This window comes from Amblyomma maculatum, chromosome 2 (genome assembly GCF_055883805.1).
Source record: "Amblyomma maculatum isolate TAMU_Amacu chromosome 2, ASM5588380v1, whole genome shotgun sequence".
NCBI lineage: Eukaryota > Metazoa > Arthropoda > Arachnida > Ixodida > Ixodidae > Amblyomma > Amblyomma maculatum.
Genome location: NC_139345.1, coordinates 34,834,951 through 34,850,929, shown reverse-complemented (window position 1 = coordinate 34,850,929; position 15,979 = coordinate 34,834,951). Strand labels below are relative to the sequence as shown.

The window sequence follows — 15,979 nt, the reverse complement described above, 5'->3', positions numbered from 1 at the left end:
TAATTGCTGACATATGCTGGTGTATCAAGACAGTTTTAGATTTACTGTCCAGGCTCACACTTTTTTAAACAAGTAATTAGGCTTAAGAGAAGGTGCATACTGCATCCTTTAAAAAAAAAGTAAATTCAAAAATAAATTAAGAAAGTCTTGATTTAGACCACTCTTCTTAATAAATATTAAGACCATTTACAGACCCTTAGCCAATGTTGTAGTCATACTAGCCTTTCCACGAGCAATCATTGTGTGAACAACGTGTAAACTAGGATAAAACAAATACTACTGAAGATATCACAGTTAAACTTTGTATCTGACTGTTTGATGCTATTTAAAGTCAGTGTACTGATTTGCATCACTCTAAGTAAAAAAATCAGAAAGTTGTCTTCAATCCCCTCATCACCTCTTAACAAAATTGAAACAGAAAATATGTCAGCTCGGTAGATTAATCTTTACATAACAGCACAAAATAGAAACTTAAATTCCAGTGTTACAAAGTTAGTATAAAACGCAGTTTACTTCAATTCCACAAGCAGAATAGATCGATAATATAGTATTGGTCGATTTCTTGTGTCTGGCTGAGGATCATTGCTTTCACTTAAAACTAAAATGCACTGGAAATTATAATTTAATTTACTCTTAAAATGCAGCACTACCTGAAAATCTCATTCACTTCTAAAACATTTCTGCACTTTCAATGAGGACAGGCTTAATTGAAAACCTGCTTGTATACATGCACCCATGGATACTCATGAAATATGCCAAATCATGTAGATTATTGACAGTGTTTGGAGTCATTTAACAGAATAAATCTGTAGCCGTGGTTTTTGTAAGTATTAGAGTCAAATTTAAAAACTCAGCATGGACTCTATAATTTACAAATAATTTTAAAAAGTGCTCCTGGCAACTTGTACTAACCAATTAGGGTGACATCTCGCCACACATTTATACCTGCCCCCTTCCCACTGACGACAGGGCTTTGTGGATGCACCCTCGCAATGGGCACTCCCAAGCGACGCAGGTGGGACGGTGTGCAGTGAGGCTTGATCACAACCCGTTCATTTTTCTTTTTTTTCCTGCGCGTCAGTGTGAAATGAGCTGAAGGGGAAGAGGAGCATCATTTTAGATCATGTATATATATATATATATATATGTTTAGTGTTAAAGAGCAGCTGCATCACTTTTCGAGAATTTTGCGATATTCAAGGTTTCAAATCTACATAGGCTGTAGGTAATGCATGCAAGGTGTTTTTGCGCTAGCATTCAAACTGACTGCGTTTTCGACGATTACACCTCAAGCTTCTCCTCACAGCAATAAAGTTCTGCGGAGAAGTTCAGTGATGACGTCACGGACGGTACTATTTCTGATGTTCGTTGCCTTCGCCCATGTTCTGACGGTGCTAATCAACATTTGCAGGGCTTTGTTTTCGGCAGCCTTCTCGTTTTTTCATAACAAGTGTGCCTATGCAGAAAACGTACCAGTACCGTCAATGACGTCATCATGTGTCGCTGTGCAGTGCGGTGAAGCCTGATAGCCGTCGCTAGCGCCAAGATATTTCGCATGCTTTAAGTACAAGTTATAATCATTCAACTGCTAGAAACTCATCGAAATCCAAAACCGGTGCACCTTCCCTTTAATGAAGCCAGATTAAAAATTTCTGCGTTGCGGAAAGGGCCCATGGAATGCCAACTGATCCTGCGCATTTTCTAGTCTTAGTAAACAGCTTTTAGTGGTCCCTTTAACATCCCAAGCCAGCATGTGTGCTATGACATGTGCCACTGTGGAGGGCTCTAGACTAATTTTGAGTTCCATAGCACACGAATTTGACATCTTGGTTCTACTGTAACATGGTTACTGTGGTCAAGATTCCATGATTTTATACTCAGTGGCAATACATTTTCGCCACTAAGCCATCACAGCAGAGAAGAGAAACCAGCCAGTAACAATGTTTTGCAGACAGGCCTTCTACTTTTTTTGTGTGTGAAATAAGCAAATGAATATCTTCTATTACATTTAGACAAAGCAGCATACTGCACTTTATAATATGCAGCATATTTCTTCATGTAGCAAATCAGATTGCACTGTTAATTTTCATCAAAATATTTGATTCAGTGGTCATATCAGGGCATCTATTACTGGTAGCGAGGCACAGAGGAAAGGCGCCTAACAGATACTGCACTAACCTATTGAAGCCAGACTTGATTGTTAGCAGGCAAAAAAGCCTAATATAACCTGCCAAGAACGTGAAACCTTCCTTAAATGAACTCTCACTTTGCATGCCTATTTTCACTCACTAACATTCTTCCTGTTAGTGCCACTTCTTGAGTGCCTCAAAGAAGCTGCATTTAATCCGATTTCTGCTAAAAGAAACCCGTGTTATGCCTACCCATGGCAACTATTATAAGCTGTCAATTTACTCTTTCTTTAAAACTCTCACAAATCTCTACCTTCTTATACAAATGCACATGCCCAAGAAACTGCAACTCTTGAAATCACTCACCAGACTTCATTTCACAGAAGCAAGAAGAGTTCACATAAAGCTTTACCAGATTAAATGAGCCCAAATGCCAAAAGAAGCATGACTTACAGAACAACACCCTCATGCCACACACAGACATGGTGCACTTGTGCCACATTTTCATCAATTGACAAAGAATATCGGAATGTACCAAGCAGCATGGCTTTACACCACATTCTGTGCTTCAGCATAACAGCTCACGGACCACTCCTGTACAACATTTCTTCCAGTGGTAAAAGACAACATATTTGACATACATTCACCTTCTTCACATTTTAATCAAGGTGCATTACAAGATGAAATGCCGTCACATCAAATGTAGTCTAAAAAAACTGAGAATGTCAAATGGGACACTCCTGTTCCCATTTGATCAATGCTGCTGAAAAATATGGCCGTAGTTAAAGAAATATACAAAAATATCATGCCAACTGCAAGCAGTTAAAAAGCTAGATATTTTTTCTCAAGCACAACAGCTCTGTACACACTGACTAGAAATTATGTGTCAATAAATTGTCATGATGAGTCATTAAGCATTCCCCAAAGCATTCATAGAAGAGTACCTAGTAATATGTCATTATCATTAGTTACTGCCCCCACCCCTATTTAGTAAGGGTGCATTGTATAAAAAAACACATAAACAAGATATACACAATCATCTTGTAATTCTAATATACCAGCTGACTTTATTAAGTCAGTATTCAATATTTCAGTTCTTGGTTCACCCGCCATGGTGGCTCAGTGGTTACGGTGCTCAACTACTGAACTGGGGGATCCCGGTTTGGATCTTGCTGCAGTGGCTGTGTTTCAATCAAGGCGAAACGCAAGGTGCCCATGTACTTTATGATGTCAATGCACATTCAATAACCTCACGTGGCCGAAATTATCTGGAGCCATTTTGAGACTTTGAAACTCCATATATCTGAACCAACCAGCTCTTGGTTTAATTTGATACTGTTGAGTGTTCCAAATGGAGCCATCCTTTTCTTTTGAGAAACAGAACCGGTATTTTGGACATAGGCTAAATAATGGTAGTAGAGAAACCCACTAACAGGCATGTTAAAAATGCTAATGCGAGGCATGATGAAGGTGCTGGCAGAAATGAATTACTCGAGCTGAGCGGTCTGCATTGATGAACACAATCCATTGAACTTGCAACAATGCAGAAGATGAAAAATGCCACATGCATGGAATAAATAAACAAAGGGGCAACATGTATGAAGTGTGGAAAGCACAAAATGTACAAGGGCTAGGGGCACATAGATGGCACTGCCAAGACATAGACAATAAGCATATTATACTCTGTCTCACTAAAACCAAGCTGTATTATAAAAGATAGTTCTGACACCAGTTACTAAGACATAAACTTCACGAAGCACAAAGCTGTTCACACATCACAGTGTTTCATGACTGACCAGCACTTAGGCTGAGACTAGTGACTCAGTTTCTGTGTGCTAACAGCTTTGAGAACATAGCTCCCGGGTAGCTGATGCCATCTCCAGATTCTGTAGTACTGCACAAGGACAGCAGCAATGAGAGTAATGATAACGCCAAGCATTGGCAACTGGCTGGCGTTTAAGTGAAAGTAGAGTTTTGATGCGCAGGGTGCAAACAAACTGTAAGGTTTTACAGTGCCCCCATATAGGTATTCCAAAATCATTCAAAACAAATGAAGGCAAGTACAGATGACTATGACAAGGCATTTTAAGCAAGAAAGAGGAAATTAGCAGTAAATTTTAAATACGAAAAACTTTACCTTACTCAAACAAAACATCGCAAGTCCTCACCTAACTGTAAAAGCAAAAATATTTGCTGGTAATGTAGTAATGCACACAGTATAATAATCTGTGTACCATCAGCCATTACTATTTTTTAAGATAAGCCATAGCCAAGCAACAAGAGTTAAGCCTGCATCAACAGCATTAGCCAATTTTTATAAAGCTTCCTTGAATGGACTGTAGCTTCAACTCCCAACGATTTATATACTATATCCATTTTTTGAAGTTACATAATTGGGTTCTTCGTAATTTTTTTCCAGTACAAAAACATTTTTTGTCAGGTGAGAAATGCACTGATCAACAAACTTGAAATTCACGCCAGAGTGGCTAAATTCACAAAATCGTAAAAGCTATTGTGAAAGCCAGGCTGAAAGTGACGTCATTGTGACTTTTTACCTTTTTTATAGCTTTAATATTTTTTCTTCCTTTGAACCTGCTGTCCTAACACCATCCGAAAAAGACGTAAATGAGGAAGCCACTCTCACTAAAAACAGAGAATGCAGCCATGCCAGACAGGCTGCTGACAGCCCTAACAATGAGAAGCCAGACTAGCCCATTGCCAAGAAGCTTACTAAGAGTGGAAGCGTGCCAAGTCGAAGTGGCAGCAACTGCTGCGGCCGATGGCTTATGCTCGTGAAACTTGGTTCACGAATCATTGAACATCTGCAATTTTTTATTACCTTTAGAAGAATGAGAAAGAATGAGGTTTACCATAAATATAAATTCTGCACCTTGGTGATGTGTTGGTGCACCCTGTTAATTTTGGAGAGGATATAATAGCATACTTTAGTTTACAGCATAGTAATAGCAAATGCAAAGTAACTAAAGTACCCCTGTAAGTCGTAAAATGAACAAAGGAAAATGCTTAAGTGGTGAACTAATTTACCGTAACTCAAATATAAGTAAACTTGAATTTAAATGTTGAATTTTCATCCAATAAATGAATCACAGCTAAGGCAAGGTGCAAACCTGGCTGAAAATTCAGAAAATGAAGGGGAAAGATGCCAATGATGCACTGCAGGAAGTCCTGAGCTCTGGCGGCCTTTGAATATTCACAATGTACATTTGTTACCACTCTTGCCCAAAGGTTTCACGTCTTCCTTCTTTGTCAAAAGAAGTGGGCTGAAGGCTAATATAAATGCAATAATGAAGCCCCACTGCACTATCACAGTGGGCACCGTCATACAAATGAAACTTGTTCGAATCATTCATCTCCACGATGTGTCATACCTCCCAAATGTGAGCAACCAGTTCAATCTTGGAGGTGTCAAAAAATTGAGCAGCCATACATGATTTTGATGCTGCCAGAAAGAATAGCAGACACTAAGGAAAGCAGCGACAATAGCTCTTTGGTGAAGAGTTTCTGGGGGTGCCACTGCAGCCCCAGCATGTGATGTACCATGCCGGTTGCTTTATTTGTACACCGGTGGTTTTGAATTTTCACCAGACAACAAATATTTCATTCAAATTTTGCTTTCTCAGGAGTTAACCTGGTCGATCTGTATGACATATCAACTAATATATGAGTAAATGCTACTATCTGAAAAGCCAAATGTTCAAACTGACACTTTGGTCCTATCAACATCAAGTATGCTAATAAGGGTCCCTTTAATTTGAACTTTGCATAATTCGACTATATTTTTGATGCCTTTTGTGTTCATATTAGTGAGATGAAACTGTATTAGAGTGGGCCATTTTTGTTACTAATCATTCCTTAATATTAAGGTAACAGTATGCCTTCATATGCGAGAAGCTATCCACGAAGTATTGAAATGTATGCATCAATCAGCTAGTAAAACTGAGTGATAAATACGTTAAATTTTGCGTTTGACAGTCAGAAGCAGATCCCAGTTTATTAAAACTAACAAATGAAAACTATGTCCTGACTAAGCAAAGGCTTGGAACCAGTGCACCTATAAGTAAAAAGCGGTCTCAATATAGCATAAGACTCTAGGTGTAGGACGGACCCCTGCAGCAGGTTTGTGGTCGTTCGAACTCCCAATCCTCCGTGTGCAATTGCAGCAGCATTTCATTAATGAAAAGTTAATTACTTATATGCAGACAGCCGAAATTGCAAGGCTCAACAAAAATAAGCTACTACCATTGAAAGTCGAGCTAGTTGGTCAGACAACATGATGCACCACGCAGCAGAGTAGGCGACGACACACAGGAGAGGCACACAATACACATACACATAAACATAAACAAGGACAATGCTGCACTGACAACTGATTAAATCTAACACCGACATCCTCTTCCTTCTCCAGTTGTAAGGACACACACCACTTCTTCTTTGACGGTCCTCCAAATGATCTAAAAAGTCTTTCCCTTTCTTTGACAGGAGAACAGAAGGCATGCTAACGCAGTCTTCACCAGCTAAAGATATCTCCCAAGCTTCCAAAATCTCTCTGGTTAATCTGTCCTTGTTCTTCCTCAGTACTGCTACTTTATTAGGTTCTGTTAAGATATTCCTTTTTCACAAAGAGTGCAGTCCTTGCAATGTATCGCAAGGTTAGTCCCGGACTTATCCAATATAGTAGAGACATGTTCTCTAATCCTATCATTTATGCATCTTCCGGTCTGGCCAATAAATATAATTCTTGCCACAGGACAAGGGGATGCGATAAACAATCCCTTGAATGCACTCAGAGTATCTTGTTCGATGCGCTGTTTTGCATCTCGATCGATTGTCATTCCCATTTACACGCGCATACATACTTCTAGCTTTGTTGGGAGCCGTAGGAATTATACGAACGCCATACTTCTTCCCAATCTTCATCATGCTGTGGGTGAAGCCATGGATATAGGGCACCAAAGAGCTCTTCTTCCTCGTCAGCAGATGTCCATTCTCTATCCTTTGTTTCTTATTCTGTGTCAACAAGCTTTCAGCTATTTGGCATATGAATTCATCGGGAAACCTGCGTCTATAAGCCTCTCATACTTTTTAAGAAAGTTTGCTTACTAGTGTGATGACATGATTTCTTAAGAGCTGAAAGCAAAGCAGCCTTCGCTACGCCTCTCTTCACTGTCTTCGAATGATATGACGTATAAGGCAGGAATTGTTTCTTCGCTCGGGGCTGATAACTCCAACACAGATTTCCAGCCAAGAATTCAAGCCGCAAGTCCAGGAACCTTAGAACACCTTCTTCTGGGAGTTCTCAAGTGAATCGAAGATCACTAGGGAACTCCCAGAAGCTCTTCAATAATATTCCCCAAACCAAGTCTTGAACATGCTCACTGACAGCAGCACAAAAAACAAGTGGGCCTGCAAAGACACAAGGTAAGTCTGCCCCACATTTGTGCCCATTATAATGTGACCCGAGATACAAATGATGAGCGCATACGTCCAACTGCTAGGAAACGTGGCCCATAACATCTCAACCAAATACTCCTAAACTTTGCAATGCACAGAGTGCACATTTTGACTAGTAAGAAAACATTCCTTCCCCTTTCTAAAAGCAGCACTCCTCTGTGATCTAAACGCTTTTCTTATATATATAAAAAAGAAACACCTGCCTACTGCTGATTGCTGCCCTGTCATGGCACAAAAAACAAACTGAGCAAACTGCACAAGGGAAATGCAAACACATGCCAACAAAAGAAATGTATGGTGTGGTTACCATAATAATAATAATAATAATAATAATAAATTGGTTCACAGGAAGGGAAAGGCGCAGTAACTGTCACACTTGCTCTGTGGACACCCGAACCGCGCCGTAAGGGAAGGGAGGAAGGTGGGAATGAAAGTGGAAAGAGAGAAAGAGGAGCCGTAGTGGAGGGCTACGGGGTAATTTCGACCACCTGGGGATCTTTAACGTGCGCTGACATCGCACAGCACACGACGCCTCTTCGTTTCGCCTCCATCGAAACGCAGCCGCCGAGGTCGGGTTCGAACCCGGGAACTCCGGCACAGTAGTCGGGCGTCTTACCACTGCACCACCCCGGGTTACCATAAACACAGATTACAAAAAAAGTGAACATTAGCAGGGTGACTTAGTCAAATGTACGCAGTTCTGAACCCAGTTGGAAAATAAAGTTGAGTCATAAGACTGATACAGCACTACTTATGGTTTACTCTACATATGACAAAATTGCCTATTACTTCCGACTGCTTGAGTAATTCTGGCTAAATTATTTGCCATTCATTAAGGACCTTCAGTGGTTATGACGCTCGACTGCTGATCCCAAGGACAAGGGTTCAATCCATACTTTGGTTGGCTGCTTTTCGATGAAGTTGAAAAGCAAGGCATCCATGTACCGTACAAAGCAAGTGCATGTCAAAGAGACTCAGGCAATTGAAATTTTGGAGCCCTATACTCAGGGCCCCTCATAGCCTGAGTCACTTTGGGATGTTAATCCCTGTGTGCCAAATCAAACAAGCCTTTCTGCCATGATGTGTTATACAGAATTTGTAAAAGGCGTTTTGAGGCCCTCTGTGAAATGAAAAAGATCTCCACATGTACATAATATCAGGCACTGGAAAGGCCACACATCAACATCTGTAGCTATAGCATCTAATACTGTGACTTTTGGAATTCAAAACTGAATGCCTTTGTCCAGATTTAAGCACCGCTGCTTTTTGGATGTGCCAGCAATGCTGGATTAGGATACTGGGGCTTCTCTACAACTCCCTTCCCAAATTTGAGCTCGAGAAACTGAGTAATATTATTTGGTGCTGACGCAAACACTCCGACAAAGAGGATTGTAGTTAGAGGTTTTAAAAAGTGTTCAGGAAACTCCCTATCTTGGGGGTGGCTCTTAAACCATGTGTCTTTTGTCATGACACCACTTCGAGGATAGAAGGGAAAGATATCCACATGCACTCGATTAACACGACTGTACTGCACACGGAAAAAATCCCCCTCAGTGGCCTTTTCCCACATAAATCCGTCAGCATCGATTACAGACCCTTTCTGCGAGTTCCGCAGCCATTCACAATTATGCACATCATCACGGTACACACCAATGTCAACATCATAGTCCCATGGAATGATGTCATGGTTCCTGGCAGCTCCAAGCAAGCTGCCACCTTCGAGCCAGTAGCGTACTTTGCACCTTTCCAATATGGCGAACACATGTCTGGCTGTGCGACGCAAGTTTTCCAAGCAACACGGCGGAGTCCAGCGACCTTTGTACAAGTAGTCTGGTGTCTCATCCACTACAGTGGGAAAGCAACGAGGTGTTGCACGGCTGCAGCCATGCCATGTGACTTCTCCACCAGGTTGGTGTACTTTCTTAATGCCGAAGTTAACATAGAGCTCCGATCGACGGGTCGTTGTGGCCGCACGCAACTTTTCCCGATTGTGTTCAGTTGTGAAGAGCGTGCGACCGTTCTGGGCAACGAGGTTGTCAACAATTTCGATCTGCACAGAAACAATAAGAAAAGATAGGTCAATCTCGTGAAAGTTTAATGAAGAGTAAATTGAAAGAGCAAGTAATGCAGTTAACAGTGGCAAACTGCTGCAGCAAACACAACACAGACACCAGCCCTTCATCTATGAAAGTATTCATAAAAAATGCTCAATAGATAATGGGACCAGACGAAACTTTTTTTAACCCGATCAAAGTATCGAGTTGTAAGAAGCTAGCACAAGATGCAACATTAGTAAATATTTATTTATTCATTCATTCATTCATGATACCTCATAGACTCCAAATGGAGAATTATGTGAGGGGGTTACATTAGAAACTTGTAATCGTGCAACCTGCTTCATCACTTCTGAATACTCCAAAGAAATCAGCATTACTGCACATAAACGCTCTATCTCCCTGCCCACTCTAAAGTCACGCCGCATCATCTCCCGTCTTTGCCTACTGCACAGCTTCTTTTACCACCCTGCTTCCAGACACCCTTTGCTGCAACCACCGCTCAGAACATCCAATCGCCTAAGCCACAGCCTTCCCATAGCACATATCAGGAGCCGCATTTCAGCTATGAACAGTTCTTTTTTCCCCAACGCGATTACTCTCTGGAATGCCCTACCTAACGACATAGTTACATGCGACGATCGCAAATCATTTCGCACAAAACTCGCTAGTCATTTCCAAGATGTGTAAGGATTTCATCTGTGTTACCATCAATCATTCATTGGCTTTCAACTTTACTTGCCGCCGCACGTGCATTTGTTGCTTTTCTGCACGATCCCACGGATACCTTGATGCACTTTATTTATTTTATTTTTCCTGCCTTTTACAATTTGTAGTGTTTGTGTTAACTGTGCCTGCCTTCATCAAGATTGTATTTACCCCAACTGTAGCCCCTCCTTATGTAATGCCCTCGGGCCCTTAAGGATGAAATAAATGAGAAACTTAGGTAAAAAAAGAAGTAAGCAAGCATATAGCAGTTATAAAGAAGTAAAGAAAACTGGAAAATGGAATGAATAGAAAATGCTCCAGAACTAAATACTGCAGATCTTTTCTCTGAAGGCAACAGGGTCAGAGATGTGAAAAATATTGTCTGGAAGACCATTCCTATAATTGATTGTGGTCACCACTTTTTGATGGAGGTGAAAAGCAAGGCGCCCGTGTACTGTGTGATGTCAGTGCACATTAAAGGACTACAGGTGATCGAAATTTCTGGAGCCCTCAACTATGATACCTCTCATAGCCTGAGTCACTTTCAGTCGTTAAACCTCTTAAACCAAACCAATAAGTGATTGCAAGATGCAGAGCTGATAATAGAAAGCAGTGTTTTTTCCTGAAGGGTGCCTGCAACTGAGGTGATTGTGCTATCGATGTGATGTGCAACTCGGTTGTGCAAGGGGTAGGGTGAAAGAATGATGACAGTAAACAACTTTGTGGAAGAGGCAAATAGGTGCGATCGTTATGCGGGATTGTAAGGACGGGAGGGGCAGTGATGTCTTAATGTTAGCTATGCTGGAATTACAGCTTTAATACCAAACAATGGCACAAGTGGCACTTTAGAGAATTGACTAAGTATCCTGGGTGAGGTCAACAAATGGAAGAGGTATATTCAATTTGAGGACGAACCAAATCTTTGATAGTCAAATTGCCAAGTGGAATTGAGTGCAACTTTGAGGCTACATTTTAAATAGCCTAACGTAAGGTTAGGTTTGGCAGTAACCTTAAGTGTGACAAGAAACGTGCACAGTGGCTCACCTAAGGGCGTTGCACTCAAAGGTGGAGGAAACCTGTCCATTTTAATGAATTTCCTGATCTTTTGTGTCAAAGTGCACAGTCATGTGGCCACTTATTTTCTGAACAAATAGATATAAGGCTTCTTGATTTCAGCAAGGGTGATTTTTCAGACAATGCTGCATTTACAACAACACAGATATTATGAGCACTGACACTCACTCCGTGCTTGCTGAATAAAAAAATGTTGGTCATGTTTTTGATATCTCACAAACAGAGCCACTGCTTACAAAAACTAGCTGGGCCATATATATTTTTGCTGTTATCCCTTTGACTTGTGAATCGCCGCCTTCAGCTGTGAAGTACAACTCTGGTTACTGTTTCCTGTCACTTACTGTTTTAAGGAAGAGTCTTCCTTGTTACACTGCAATATATATATATTTTTTTTTGCAGTGTAACAAGGAAGACCTTCTGCAGTGTCTCCAGAAATATTCAGTACATTCCTGCTGTTTGAAGATGCAACTTTGATGAAATTCCAGAAAAAAAGATTAATGATGGGCTTGTGGACTCCTGAGTGAAAGGTTTCAACAATGTGTCACAATGCACAATATCGTGGCACGCATCAAACCTGCTCTCTTTTTACTGTCGACACCCAGTTATCGGGAATTTGGCAGAAGCAAGAAAACAAAATCCACGGTTGTCATTTGAAGCCACTTTGCAATTTGCATGCTATAATGAAGAGTTTCCAGAAGAGCACAGCAAAGGCAAAGTAGCAGTTTCATGCAGCCCAGCCCCTTTCCTCACTCGGCTACACTTGGGATTGCAAGGAGAAAGCAGCAGCGAGGGGAGAGGCACAGCAACTCCTGGGGAAAATGCACCCTGTGCACTCCAGTTCGGTGGCATTAATGTCACAAGGAAAAGCAGAATTAAAGGAGAGGAAAGGTGCACGAATTCCTGCAGCTGTGTTCATCTAAGATTCACCGACATGAATGCAGTTAACATAATAAAAGCAAATGAACACATCAGAGTACAAGCACTGTCATCATTATCGGCCTAATTATACCTACTGCGAAACAAAGGCCTTTCCCATCTCTCTCTAATTAATGCGGTCCTGTGCCAGCTGCATCAACTTGGTTTCCGCAAACTTCCTAACCTTATCCGCCCAACTGACTTTCTGCCTCACCATGCTATGCTTGCCTTCCCTTGGAATTCTGTCGGTTACTCCTAGCAACCACCGGTTACCTTGCCTTCACATTACATGTCCTGCCTAAGCAAATTTCTTCCCAATTCAGACTAGAATGTCATTAACTTGCATTTGTTCCCCGACCCACTCTGCACGATTCCTGCCTCTTAACGTTACACTTACCATGTTCCCTTCCATAGCTCTGCGTTGTCCTAAGTTGAACCATTTTAGTTTTAACCATCCCTCCACCACTTTTCTGCCCCATAGGTGAGTATCTGTAAGATACAGCTTCTATATACTTTCCTTTAGAGCTTCCATTCATGATCAGATAGTGCTCGCCAATGCACTCCATCTCAGTTTGATTCTTCTAGTTATTTCCTCTTCATTATTGGGACCTATGACCACTACCTTTGCTAAGTACCTTTACCACTTCCTGTGCCTTGCTTCCACGTGTAAACTGTTGTTCCTTTCTGAGGCTGTTAAACATTATTTTAATTTTCCGCATATTAACTTTTAGGCGTACCATTTTACTTTGCCTGTAAAGGTCATTATTTATCTTTTTCGATTTGTATTCCGAGCAACTTTTCCAAGCAAGTGGTGAACAATACTAGAAAGACTGTCTTCCTCATGGGCGTTAAGCAAGCGGATACAGATACAATAACTGCGTACCATTTGGCCTGCATATTGAGGCAGCGATGAAACTGTTTAACTGTACCCCAAAACCACAACATTACACTTTTGTGCCATTTACATACTGTTTGTGATGGTCGCTTCTTACAGTTCCAAAAGTTGTCAGTGTCCTTACATAAAGCAGAAAAACTTATTTATCCAAGCAACGGCCCTTAGGCGATAATTGTCAGGAGACGACACCGCAATGACCAAAAACATTTGAAAAATTGGTATGGAGCCTCTGATCTGAAATGGCATGTCACAATTTGGGGAATAATGCCTCATAACTCACAATTAGCATTAAATTTTGAAGAAAATTTTCTTGTGCTGCGTTCCTGGTTTTAGTACTTTTTTTCTGCTGTGACCTATGGAAGCAGTGTAGTGGAAACACCATAGTGAAAAGTAGCGAATAAATGGTACTGAATTGCCATTTAATTTTGACATACATGCTAGAAATAGACCTTTTTCGTTAAGACAAATTTCCAAATAATGAATTCAGCATATTTTCCTCCATGTTTCTCAGTTTAAACTGAAGTGTCCAGCCCGTAAGTATACTAACCTTAGTAAATCTTATGTGCAAGCAAAGATGGAACTGAGCACCTGTGTTCTCTGATATATTCTAGATTTTTGGGACTTAAAAGTTTCCTTGACATTTTTGTTCATTTGTTTAAGAGCCGCAAAGCAACTCAGGCTATGCGGGACACCACAGTGGAGGGCTTCATAAATTCTGATCAATTGAGGTTCTATAATGTGTGCTGACATTCCTTGGTCCACAGGAACTTTGCTTTCAACTTCTACTGAAAAGCAGCTGCTGTGGCCGGTATAAAACACACATCCATGGGTTCAGCAATTGCACGCCCTAACCACCAAGCCACTGTGGCAAGGTCCTTGATATTTACACTTCTTACTCAATGGTGAGGCAATAAGCATGACTACTGTGCCCAAGAATGCGGGATCGAATCCTGGCTGCTGCGGCTGCTTTTCAGTGCAAGCAAAAAGCAAGACGCACGTTTGCTGTGCGATGTCAGTACACGTTAAAGAACCCCAGGTGGTCAAAATTTCTGGAGCCCTCCACTGCCGCATCTTTCATGCCCTTAGTCGCTTTGAGACGTTAAGCCCCCCCAAACCAAACATTTTAATATCCCAAAGTGCACAATGCTGTAAATGTGTGCACTTTGTCCCTGTATGAAAATTCTCTTGCACCTTGTCACCATGATCAGTGCACCTTGAAAAATATTGTGTAGCTGGGCTATCTGAAATTACACTGTGGGAAGACCAGGCTGAACTCTTGATAGGTGATGGGTATTGTACTCACTTCAACCGCAAGCTCCACCAGAGTGGGCACCTGCTGCATCATTATGACCCTTTTCACTGGGCCCGATAAAGTTTATACTGGTGTGAAGTTGTATCTGTATGTGTGTGACTTGTCGCCATGGCACGCTAAGGGCATGGTATACCTGGTTTTTAGTACTTCGCCCAAATTGCTGAACAGTAGGCAGTAATCACCTTGACATCTCTCAGCGCGGTCTGGATGTACAGTGCCTCGGGCGACGGGCGCGCCAACGGTTCGCCGAGAGATAGAACGAGGTCAGTCTTGGCCATGAGCAGATGATGGCTTCCAAAGGCATCGCAATGCGACTCGGCCGTGCGCGGGGCCTTGCGGTAAACCAGCGTCCACTCGCGCAAGTTTACATCCAGGTTAAGGCAGCGTCGCATCTCGCCAGCAACTCGCACCGCCACCATATTGCGGGGGCTCTTGAATATGCGCTTGATCATTGTAGTGACGATAGCCGGTTGAGTCATGCGCACAGAGTCGGGCGCGAACAGCACCAAGTCGGTCCTGAGGTAATGCTCTAAACGCGTTGCGTTGGCGTGGCGGCCTGCGTCCTTGGCAAGCGAGACGACGGTCACGTTCGGACCGAACTCGTCCCGCGGAAACCTTAGTGGCGGGTATGGGACGTCGTCAGCGAACAAAACGATCGGCATGCGCGGAAAAACGGTATGGAAGGAACGAACCGTCTCCACGAGGTCATGCTCGTAAAACTCGAACTCGCGCAACACAAGGGTGATGAGCGAGTTGGGGAGGTCGTAGATGTCGTCCAGAGGGGCCGCATTTCGGATTCTTAACGCTTCACCGATGCCTTCGTCTCGTTCGAACTGAGGTACAGAGTACGAACGCCGACGATGCTGTGCTGGCGCCCCAGACGCTCTGGCGGCACCTTCGCGAGATGCTTCGACGCATGGGCACTTGGTGTCAAGGTATATCCACATAATAAACACCGAGAAAAAGTTGATGCAAATGATACCAAGGAACATGCGACACCACCTGTGACGCATTTTTCCTACTCAACAGGAGTAGAAGCAACCAGGATGGTCCGTGGCACGAATATACAACAGTTCCCTCGCTTTGACGCTTTCTCAACATGCACTATCAATGATGTTGAAGGCAAATGCGCTAAACTGAAAACAAGATTAAATGTGCCGATTCTGAAGCCATGGACCACCAGCACCGCACACACATGCCGCAGGCCATTCGAAGCACTTGCGATAAATCCGAAAGAGGCTACTGGATAAACAGCGTCACTTATGTAAGTACACTCGATCGAAGCTCACGGCATAAATGAAGGAACAGCGTGTTTCTACGTGTTTCACATTGTGCACTGCTCGCAGAGTACGCCAAACCGCCAACAAACGCCGGCAAAAACAACAAAAAAAAAAAAAAAAATTGTTGCCTCCCAACGAGC

General features: G+C 42.2%; 1 protein-coding gene across 1 annotated transcript; it reads right to left on the bottom strand.

The window, feature by feature from the left end:
* Positions 1–8,238: 8,238 nt before the first annotated feature.
* Positions 8,239–15,934, bottom strand: LOC146198340 (ribitol 5-phosphate transferase FKRP). The gene is made up of 2 exons (XM_084593787.1): positions 14,742–15,934; positions 8,239–9,651 (listed from the first exon to the last, which is right to left on the bottom strand). The coding sequence occupies exons 1-2, from the start codon at positions 15,570–15,572 to the stop codon at positions 8,851–8,853; spliced, it is 1,632 nt and encodes a 543-aa protein (XP_084449913.1). The 5' UTR covers positions 15,573–15,934; the 3' UTR covers positions 8,239–8,850.
* Between the last annotated feature and the right edge of the window lie 45 nt (positions 15,935–15,979).

What these genes read in the sequence shown, in the direction of transcription:
- LOC146198340 (XM_084593787.1), bottom strand. Translation starts at nt 15,572, where the DNA reads ATGCGTCACAGGTGGTGTCGCATGTTCCTTGGTATCATTTGCATCAAC. An exon ending in CCGCGCTGAGAGATGTCAAG is followed by an intron (nt 9,652 to 14,741) that starts GTGATTACTGCC and finishes GTTTCTGTGCAG; the next exon opens with ATCGAAATTGTTGACAACCT.